The sequence below is a fragment of the Suricata suricatta genome, chromosome 9, assembly GCF_006229205.1.
Source record: "Suricata suricatta isolate VVHF042 chromosome 9, meerkat_22Aug2017_6uvM2_HiC, whole genome shotgun sequence".
Taxonomy (NCBI): Eukaryota; Metazoa; Chordata; class Mammalia; order Carnivora; family Herpestidae; genus Suricata; species Suricata suricatta.
In genome coordinates, this window is record NC_043708.1 from 58,319,609 (window position 1) to 58,331,431 (window position 11,823).

General features: G+C 35.8%; 1 protein-coding gene across 1 annotated transcript in view; it reads right to left on the reverse strand.

Moving 5' to 3' along the window:
• Positions 1-3,048: 3,048 nt before the first annotated feature.
• The window catches only part of PAX9 (paired box 9), a 13,777-nt gene continuing 5,002 nt past the window's right edge, over positions 3,049-11,823 (reverse strand). The window contains exon 4 of the mRNA XM_029951519.1: positions 3,049-3,303. Coding sequence (XP_029807379.1) covers positions 3,049-3,303 — 255 coding nt within the window. The remainder of the gene's footprint in view (positions 3,304-11,823) is intronic.

An 11,823-nucleotide genomic window follows, 5' to 3' on the forward strand; every position in this document is an offset into this window, starting at 1 on the left:
GAACGTCAACAAAAATATCTGCACGTTCTAGATTAACTACCGCTGCGGGAAATTTCTACCATGAGGCTATGTCACTAAAGCATTTTGAAAATAAAAAATAAAAGATAACATGATAATTATTACTTTTTATTAATTTAGAGCATTGAAGTATAAAAATAAAGGCTTTTTGACATACTGTATATACATACACAGCCTTCGGTTGTACATCCTCTCCAATGTGTTTAATTCGTATTTTAGCCCAATATTCAATAAGAGGGTCATTAAAAGTAGTGGGAGAAAAACCAGAGAAATAAGAAAGTGTCTGTCATACAAGTGCGCTCTGTCCTTTGCAGGTGACGCCCTTGCGGCCCATGAGGGTGAGCACTCCTGCACGGAGGCCGTGAAATTGAACCTTTTAACCTCACCCTGTGACTGGGACGGAAAAGGACCTCTGAAGAGTGCATTTGCCAGTTTAAAAACAACATTTTTACCCCTAAGAAACAAAGGAAATATGTCAACGTTAGCCAATAATAATAATGTTTAAAAGTTAAACAATCCCCATCCCATACCCCATCCTATTTCCCTTATTTTTAAAAGTAGCTCTAAATCATAATTTGCTTTGAATAGCAAATTGCATTCTAGCTTTCTGTTTTTCTTAAGTTACTCCATGTGAATTCACTGTTGCTAAGAAAAGACCTGGGGGAAAAAGAAGAAAAAAATCTTTATCATTAATACTAAGTTTTTTAAAATACAAGAACCAGAAAATATGATAAATAGTATAACAAGAGATTTCTTAATTTAGATAAAGGAAATATTCCATTGTTTCGATACAGACGACTGATTTTTTTTTTTAAAGACTCTTAATAGCCACCTAAAAATATCTGATAAGGGATAATTCTGTACCTTAGGTCAGTTTTTCTGGAGGACAGGAGAGCCCCTGTACAGTATGGTTTTAAAGTCTTCACCGAAATATTGGACTGGTGTCCTTGCTCCATTTGGTTTATAGTCTATTTTCTCACCAGACTGGGAACTCCAGATGTCAATAGGAGCTTTACAAGATCAAAGGAAGACTATGGCCCTGAGAGTTCATCTGCTCCTTCTGCTCATTCTTCTCCTGAAGTTATAATCCTCTGTTTGTAGCACTGAATTTCGGTTGCTTTAGAAATAAATGCAGTTCAAAGCTCTCTAAGATATCCGTAGCTGGAAGAAAAAAAAAGCAGTTCCTCGAATATAAGTTGTGTGTCAGAAATCTGCTTACTGTTTATATGCTAGTTTATAACCCAGCTCCTCTAGCCATCTGAGCTTTTTAAATGAAGCCAAGAAACCGATGTGACGAAACTGGGTTGCCATGTAGACTGTGCACAGCCCAGGAGAGGAGGAAACCCAGATCCCCGAACGAATGCGTCTTTAACATCCAGATCTAGTGAGGTGCCCTTTTAGTTATTGCACAGAATACCAAAAAAAAAAGGAAAAAAACCTATAATATATTAATTTTCCAAAAGATGAATTGTACCAATGTTTTAAAAATGTAGTTTCAAGCCTATATTGCCAAGCAGGAAGAACTTTCTAAACAGAAGAGAAAAAAATGTAGAATTTTGCCCAAGAAAAGCAATCGTTTTAAAACACATCTCTCCCTCTCTCTCTCTCTCTCTCTCTCTCTCTCTCTCTCTCTCTCTCTCTCTCACACACACACACACCCCACCCCACCCCCAGCTCTACTATTAACATTAAAGTGAAAACAGAATTGGTCTAGAAAGACTGGCTAAACTATGTCCTGTAACTCCAGAAATGAATAAAGGGAATTTTAAAAAATTAAATAGCATTTGTATTTCTTAATACCACCACCAGTTTACCTACATGTGAAACATGCTTCTGTACAACAATGTAAACTTCACAGCAAGCCGTTTTTACATTCATTAGAGCAGAATTTTCCATTTTCTTTAAATTACAACACAATTTTGGGCTGAGACTGCTGAACACACAGGTAAGCCAACAATAACAGTACAGTTTCGTTTCACAGTGGTTTTCCTAACATAAAGTTCATCTTAAGTGTCTTTGCAAAGCATTTCACATTAAACTTAAGTTTCTAAGTGACTTCCTTTAAAGCCGCCTTATTCAGATATTTTCCACCCTCATGTCTTTATATGCTTGGCATGTGTGTTGTTTGATTAGGATACAAAATGGGAGACTGGCTTGTTTAATCTGTTTTTGAGTCCTCTGCTGTAGGAAAAAAATGTCCTTCATGAGATGTTGAAGCCTTCACTGCACACACAAAATCTGGGGCAAGTCCAGGTCCAGGAGCCCACCACCAAACAGACAAAGACGTTGCCAGAAAGTCACCTTTGCAAAAAATAAAGAAAAAAATAGGGGTGGGAGGGAGGGGGATACCCCATGGAATGAAAACACAAATGCACCATCCAGAGTCCATATTTACAAACTAATAGAAAATATAAACACTAATGTATTTGGAACCCAGTAAAAACATCAGGAGGAGCTAAATTCAGATACTGCTTGTGTTATACATTATATTTTCCAACAAAATAGGTTATCTTAAAAATAAAGTATCACTCAAGTCAATCATTGATTTGTTTCCTAATGATGAATTTAAGCTAGTTTGGTCACCTTATTTGATTAGAGGGTGCAGCATAACTTTTTTCTATGTGTTTTCCTTTATTGATTCTGCAAAATCTCAACAATTGCACATTTCAAAAGTTCAGGTTGATTTAGAATAAATATACACGTGGTTTTACCAGAAACTAGTTTTAAAAGTTCCTTAAGCCCTTTGAGGGGTGCAGGTTTCTTTGCTACGTTAAACAGTGTGTGGGCAACACAAATGTCTCATTCAATCCTTAAGATTGCTTTTGTTTTCAAATCCTAAAGTCATGTCAGGTTTTCTGCAAGAGAGACGTTATGGCAAGAAATACTTAAGTGTCATCGGCACAAAGGATGTGAGTCCGGAAAGCCAGCTTTGGGGGCGGGAGGGCAGGGGGGGTGGGGTCCAGGCCAGGGGAGAGGGGGAGGGTGTGCTGAGGGGAGACCCGGTGAAGCTGCTCCGGACAGAATTTCCCATCAGAGTGCGGAAGCCATGACAGAGTGACTACCTTCTCTGGCTGCCTGCATTCCCTTGAACGCCAGCGATGCGGGAATGTCACAGTTGTGGGGGGAGAGTGGGGTGCCGCTGGCATGCTGCCACCCATGTCCAGCCACATAACCGGAAGGAGCGGCGCTATAGGTCACGTAAGGCGACACTTGGGCCGGGGTCGGATAAGGAGCCATGCTGGATGCTGACACAAAACTGCCCACAGCTGGTAGACCATTTGGTGCCTAAGTAGGAAAAGAGAAGAGGTGAAAATAATTACATTGTAGTAGTTGACATTTCACGGTTTTCAGAAAGAGGCAGAATGTGAGTTCTCAGAGTAGTAGCAATATTCTGACTCTAATTTCTGGGTCTTGTTTTTTTTTTTCTTTAGATACAATCTTTATATTCTAAATGCATTCACGGTCTTAGTGCTTAAACATAAGGCCAAAAGACATTTTCTTTCCACAAAGGTTTTGAGGAGGCTACAACCATAAATTCACAGTACTTGCTCTGCCATTTGGAATTATAGGAAGGAAATACAGCGGGAGGAAAGAATTAACAGTGATTAAATAAATACTCTCAGAAGCTGTTCAGCTATCCGAATGCCGTTGTCAACCTTCCCTGTACTTGGGTTTTGTTTGGCTCTTTTGTTGAAGCATTTGTGACAGGACTGGCTGGTGTAGCCCTCAGCTTCTGTGAAGAAGGGCACGGGTGTGGACTGTCACTCCAGACTCCCAAAATGAGCACGACCTTTGCTAAATAAAACATGGGCCATATTTTAAAAGGTCATGTTGAAAATGCCTGTTGGACAAAGGACACGCAACATCAGGCAGTTGTCTTGTAAGAGTTTTTAAATGAAGATTGATAAAATAGCTCTGGAAAAAAATATCCCCAAAGAGGAAACCGTCTATTGGGATAAAAAAAAAAAGAACTGCATATGTGTGGTTTCAAAATTAGAAAATTAGTTTGCAAAGTTTTGGGGTCCTGCGATATCAATTTTTAAAACCCACATGGATAAATCTCTTGAAATGAATTTAAATGTAAATTCTTAGTTTTCAAACAAAATGCAGCAGCCCTGGCAAGGACCTCTGTCTAGAAATGAGTGCTCTCTTGGCATCCAATAAATTATTGTTCGTATTGTTACTATTAACAACAATTTTAAAAACCCAATTTTCTATCCTGATTCTGGCATGACCACTTGGTGTCTCAAGTAACTTATTTTTCCCCCCTCAGTTTCTACATTATTTAGAAATAAAAAGTAAACTTGTTTCCTGGCAGTGATGTGAATGAATTAACACATCAACATATTTCCTAATAAGAGTAAATGTACAATATAATTACTAGTAGTAAAACCGATTCAGTCCTTAGAGGTAAGAAAAGAGCAGACATGTGTTAGATACTTTTTCCAATTCAATTACAACATAGAAATTGTTTCCTAATTTAATTCATTTGGTTATTATTTTCACTTCCACATCTATGAGAATGCAATGGTGGGCTCTCAAAAAGGATTTTCTCAATTTAGAGTAATACAGGGACTAGAATAAACACATGGGTATGATTTAACACTGCTCATGGATTTCTGACAAAATAATAAAAGTAGAGGGGCTAACCTTGTGTACTTTGTAAGAACACACAGATCCTGTTCTGTTTGTCAAAGTGCCTGTTCTTTGAAAAATGAGGAAGTTTTGGGAAAGGAAACTACAGTTTCTTGAATATGCCCTATGTCCTAGGCACCAAGAGATAGCCAATATATTTTATGGAATAATGAAGACTGGTGAATTGTAACTCATTAGAAACTACTGGGTTAATGACAATGACAAGATAATATATAATGATTACAACGCAATATTATTTTAATTTCAACTGAAATTAAAATGTATTTCAAGAGTCCCATAGGATGGCGCTCTATTTTTAACAAAGAAATCATTGCACATTTGCTTTAAAATATAAATGAAATCTTTATCCTCTTTCTACACATGTAAGAATGTAAATTAAGAAATTTAGCCTTTTACCCTGGATCAATTGGCAAGTCAATGGTCATGTGTTGAAAGAAGTTATCACCCATGCCTGACACAGGATCCTCTGTACCAAATCTTTTCTTGCTTTGCCAGGACAATTAAAGGACAAACAATTTAATCTCAAACTAGAGCATCTTTTGAGGATAACATTTTGTAAAAGATTCTTTCTTCTTCTAGAACTCTATTCTCATTGTTAGATCCTCATTCTATTGCTTAACTTCTAAAAAAAAAAAAATCTTTTCCCACTTTCTGAGAATGGCTTATCAGAATGGTTCAAAGGAGACACACTCTAAGGCTCTCAGGCTCTCAGCAGTTGAGTATGAAGATAGCTATCAAATTGCAGAAGAAATCTAGCATTGCGTAGAGATTATAGCTCCAATCATGTTTGTGTAGGATTTTCCCAATAACCCATGAGAAATTAGTTGCGAAAGGAATCCTTCTGATCCAGTTCTAGAAAGGTATTTGTATTGGCCTCTTCCATTCTAGGTTAATATTTTATCCTGTTTACACCAATGTCAAGAATCATAAAATAAGCTTAAAATTACTTCTAAGACAGTGAAAACCTTTGCTCAACATTTTACAAGTACATAAGGCAAAACTAATATTACACATGACAGAAACAGTGCTCTAGTTAGCCAAAAAATGTGTTGATGAATTTTATTTTTCATAACCACCAAATTTTCCCTACCCATTCTTTCTTTGCATTTTTTTCTATCATCCAAAATTACAGTGATCTTTGAGGCACTTCCTTCATCACCTTCCCTTTCTTTCCTTTACACCCTTGCCCTTGGAGCCACTGCTCTGTGATGTGCCCCCTTTATTTAGGGCTCTGCAGCCATTCTCTTGCCCAGAAACATCCCTCCTGAGAAATCAGGCTGGACCAGACTCTATTCTCCAATAATGCTCCTGGGGTTTAGGAGGAAGAACACTGGGTTTAAGCCTGTGTTGCCTTCAGGTGCCTTATTCTGTGACTACATTTGTTTGTCGAGCATAAAATAAACACTACTAATTTTTTCCATATTTGTCCAATTTCTCATACTTAAGGCACCAAATTTGCTTTTATGTTGTTATTACTTTAAGTATAAAGTATTTCAAAGTTTTCTAAAATCCAGAACACACTTAGTATCGATTTAGGGATGCAGTCTCCCCTGAAATGCAGAAAGGCTGAGGAAGAAGGGAGGCTCTGAGGGATTTGATCTCATCTTGTTATAAAAAGGCAAGAGGAGGCTAAAGTGTTTGCTTAAAAGAAAAGAAAAAAAAAAAAACACAGAAATCTTTAAACAGTATAAAAATAGCTCTTGGCTTTCCCACAGGTTAAATTATGACCCAGATTTGGGGTGAAAATTTTTTGTCTCTGCTTTCCTTTTCACTTATAAAGTTCAGATTTAGAAATTTAGAAAAAGCAGCATAAGATGAAATGACAAACATGCTCTAAAATGTGCTTGCCACCGTCACCATTCATTCTAGTGGCTCAATAAACACATCAGTTTTCTCACTATTAATTCTGAAATATGGCGTTGGAAAAGGTATAAATCTCTACTGAGTAAAGTAATTGTTATTTATGAAGCAATCACTGAATGAGTAAAATTTTCCACCACAAAGGAAAACAACTACAGGTAGCATGGATGTTTGTTTGTTCTTTCCAGTTAAAAGAGAACATGACTTAAACTCCCCAAATCTGTTTAGTGTTTCAGTGAGGGGCATGTAATTAATCTGAAAAGCTAGTTAAGCTGAGTAGAGACTACCAAATGTACACCATAAATATAGTGGGAGCAAACATGCTAAATTACTCTATTTAATTGGATTGTAAATATGACTTATGAATCAACCAGCATATGGAATCCCCAGAGAAGAGTAAACAAATTTTCCAAATGAAACCCCAGCAATGGGCATGTAATGGAAATCCCATTTTTGAAAATGACTTTACCTAAAGATTCCATAAATAAGACCTCAATCCATTAACCCCTTTCTTATGTGGATCTTCCATAAAAGCCATGAGAATCCTTTCCTCTAAAGGATACAAGGATCTCCCTGAAGCAAATGATCTTCTACCTAATTTTGAGAAAGAGATTTACTAATACAAAGAAAAATAGACCAAACAGCATACCCTAAAAAAGTTGAATGTTTGTTGAATATTTTTAGAAAAAAGAAAAAAGATTTCATCTCACTGGCATTAAAGAAAATAGTCTAGGGAAAAAAAACACATAAAATACAATGTCTAAGGTTTGAATGAAAAAAAAATGAGTTTTCATTTTACTTGTTCTAAAATGTTAGAAATATAGATTTGCCTGTTTTTAAAAATATGTTTTTACATTAGTATATTGAGAAGCTATATTGGCAGAGAGCTAGGCTATAAATAGTTAGAGAACAGAGGCTTGCCTTCATCTCGTATCCTCATAAAATGGGACATATCATAGATGTTTCACAATCATTTGTATATCTAAATTAGTGCAGCCTTTTTAAAGAAGATAGGATACTCTTGCTTTAAAAAAAAAGTCACTTGATCACAGAACAAGCATTACACTTTAAGCAAGCAAAATGAATAAAGCTGTTGAAAAAAGTAAATAAAAGTTCTAATCTAGCCATTTCATTATTTGAGTTATGGTTGTTCCATTTATCCACCCCACCCCCCACCCCCGCAAAAATGGAAATTCATTAATATCCAAACACTTTTGACCACGAAAAAAGAAACTGGTATGACAACTGTCTGGCAATTAGAGGTGATAGATAATAGTCTTCACATTCTGGGAATTGTCTAGTCCACATTCTCTCTCATGAAGAAAACGCAAATAGCAGTGCCCAGTCCTCTACCCACAAGCTTTCATCCACTCACCAGTTCTACCTGGTCCTCCCCTTCTGATAAAATGAGTTGACTTTGGCTTTATAGTAAAGTAGAGTTAGCCATAAACAGAGATGTGCTTCACCTAGAATTTCAGGCTCCAGAACATAAGAAAAAGTTTCAGATCTGAAAATAAACAAGATTTTCTCCCTTTTCTCCGGGCAACTTTTTTGTTTGACTGTTGTTCTACCCTTCTTAATCCATTATGCAATGGCCTAGTAAAACAAAGCTGATAAAATGAAATGATGGCTGTAAACACGGTTTCAACATTCATCCAAAAAGATCTTAATTATGCTTAGCTAACACACTGCAGATCTAAATGTCTCTAGGTAATAGAAAGCTGCTATTTAAATTTTTTCCTAAATTTTATATTTCCAAAATATTAAAATTAAGGTAGTCCTGAAAAACTTTTAAGTTATTTTTTTTTATTTTATATGACACACTTTACTGCTACATCATTAATCTTGTTTTAACACACTAATAGTTAAAAGCTACCCAGGTCAAGGAATGTTTTTCATAATAGATAACATCATGAATTTCAAAGACTCTCTACCGGCATTTGCCTACAGTTGAATTCTCTACTACAAAATTATAAATTACTTAACATAAAATAACTTTTATTTTATATGTTGAAAAACCCAGTGCAACTTCATTTATATTTTCATGAGAACAGTATGTCTGTCTACAAGGACAACCAGTGTTTTAAAAAATGCACTAGAAAGTTATATTCAGGATTCTGAAATACTATATTTCAAATACATATACAAATTAATGCTTCATAAGAATTTCAGATTAATTTAGGTCTCTGGATCCAATCATTTCCACAACTTGTTAAACTCTTAATTTTTTAAGTTCAAGTATGTAAAGATTATTCCCAATTCCTGACATCTCGATTTGTAGTTAAACTGGCTGAGTTAACCTACATTATCCAAAAATGAAGATACTCAAAGCTTATAAATCTGACATTCAGATTACTTCAGTTAGAGTACCATATAACATTTCTTCTGAGAAAGTATGCCCAATGGCAGAAAATTTTCAAGAACTATACAACTATTTATAAACTGTTTTAAAATGAAGTATTAATTCACCAAGTACCATATAAAGGAGTAGATATATTCCAAACACGCCCTCCCTTTTTTTTTTTTTTTTTGCCAGGCAACTGCAGTCAGTAGAGGTTTTATGTTTTAACAGAAGAGAACCAGCCATTCAGAACCAGAGACCATTCTTGTGGTTCTGAATTAGAGGAGATGAAAGATTTCTAGCCCAATATTAAATGCAGATTAAAAAAGCCAAAACAAATAAATATTCTTTTTTCATCTATCCTCAAGAGCAGACAAATAAGACTTCTAAATGGTAATATAAAGTATTGACTTCATATTAATGAGTAAGACAAATTTGAGTATTCTAAATTAGTGTTTTAAAAACAAAAGATAGGTGTGTATACTGCTGAAATGTGCATAAGGTTCTAATTACTAGCGATCAGGCATCCTTTTTTGCAGTTTAAGCTGAAAATAGAAACTCTAGATTACCATAATCACTAGTACCTACAATCAGTTGTCAATTCAGTCCCTTTAGTAATTGTACAGGTGTCTTCTGGGAAAAGATTAGGCTCTAAATCCTAGGATTCTGAATTCTCAATTTCCTCCTTTATGTACTAAAATGAAACTTGAGTCATATAATATTGCACTATTTAATAAAAATTGTAAGTGCCCTGAAGGTATTATGTGCATAATTTTTGAGAATTTTTTTGCCAAAAACTTTCAAATTTTGTTCACAATACAAATAGAGAAAAACATGTTACTTGAGTTTGCATTTTGGTTTTTAAAATATACTTATGCTGATAACATTTTGAAAAATAACTTTTAAAAATAAAGCTGCTTTTTGAATATTGGTAAGGAAATTGCATACACACACAACAAACCCTACCATTGCTTTTTTGTTTATGAGCAAGTATTAGTATAGAATTTTACCCTCCAGGAAATCAATGTCTAAATTCCAAAACTACTCACAAAATGGCACAGCCTTAATATCTCTGCCTACTTAGCACACCTTCATCATTAAGCACTATTTTGATAATTATAATAGAGTAACCACTGATTTAATTGTACTTAGAAACTTTTGAAGTTTTGAAATTTTACATCAACTGAATTATATTACCACATGGCAATACAGAAGAAGATAAGCATACTGCAATTAAGAAGTTTTCAAATTTACATTTGCTATAAATATCTTTTCTTCTGGAAAAAACTAAATACTCTTACATATTTAGAACAATGCTTATTTGGCCACTTATGTCTTTAATTTACTTGCTTCTATAAATCTCATAATTTAGTAATAATAATCAGTGTATAAAATGTAATCAACTTTCATGTTCCAAATATACAGAATAGATTATTTGAATCAGAGTTCTGTTATTATTTTAAAGTGGTCAGTTTGAAGTATGTGTTTAAATTAACCATTTCTAAATAAGTATAAACACTAGATCTATATAATTCAAGGGAGAAAAAAATGAAATAATCAAAGATTTTTTAATTAAGACATTGCTTTATATATAAACTGGGTTTATCAACTATACGTGAGAGTTAAAAACTGTTTTTTCAATTCTATACTACAGGATGTTATTCCAACGAATGACCTAATAAAAACTACTAAGCACCTATTAAATACTTGATACTATCCTGGATGCTTTAAGTACACTCCTCCTATTGTTTGTTAAAAAAAAAATTCCTTGACACTTTTTGACTATGAACTCTCTGAACAAAGTATATTCTCACACAACCCCAGCCCTCAAATTCTTGTTTTTAGAAAACCACCTCTAACCTCCATTTATAACCACTGATAACTTTTAGTGGATGCTTACTGTGCGGCCTATGAATCTTCTCAACGTCTCTCGAGGATGGGCCTATTATTTCCCCGTTTTACAGATGAAAAAATAGAGGCGCTAAAATAACTTGCTTAATTGGTAATGGTGCCAGAAGATTGGAGTTCCTAACCACTGTACATACTGCATCTTCTTTACGATAAGGGGCTTTTTAAAAAGAAAACGACAAACTTCCATACAATCTCTCCATGACATTCTTTACAGTAGAAACAGATACCGGAAAGGGACTCTGTTATTTTCTAATGTCTCTGTCATGCAGAACTACTACTACTACTACTACTACTACGACGACGACGACGTATCTAAGTCTCTTTTAAACCAAATAGGAAGAGAATATAAGTGGAAAATAGCGTTTGTTTGAGAAAATGAGGATTAGGATCCCCCGCCAAGTGAATAAAAAGCAACAAGTTACAGATCACGTAAAACACTGCTTTTTGAAAGATAAAACATTAGGAGTTTTAGAACTTCAAAATAATAAAACGAAAACTGGGTATTCGGGGGCTTTGGAATTGGATTAAGAACCTTGCAAATCTACCCAGATCCGCTCAATGAAACCTTAGGCTGCTTTAAGGTCCATGTTTGTTTGTTTGTTTGTTAGGGCTTTGAACTCCCGACTCCAGGTTGGTGACGAATTCAGACTCATTTAGACTCCAAACTCCAGGGCTTCTCTGGCGGTGGTTGCTTAGTTTTTTCCCCGGGGCAGGGGGGGGGGGGTGGAGAACACCAGTGTTTTAATTTTTCTTTTGCAGAGTCGGGGGAGGGACAGAGGAAAAGAAAAATTAAACGGTCCACAGCCAGTCCGTATAATTTGAGGTTTTCTCACAAACCTCCCTAGGGAGATTACAACGTGACCTTTAATCTGGAAATGGTAACTTTATTAGGTTTATCTGGTTGCCCTCTCCTCACGGTCGCGGGGAGACACGCTGGCGTGTTTTCTGGGAGCCGCCGCACGGGAAGGGCGCGAGCGTGAGGCCCCCGCAGCCCCCCGGCTCGCGGGCCCCGACGCCCGGCGTGCGCTTCCGCGCCG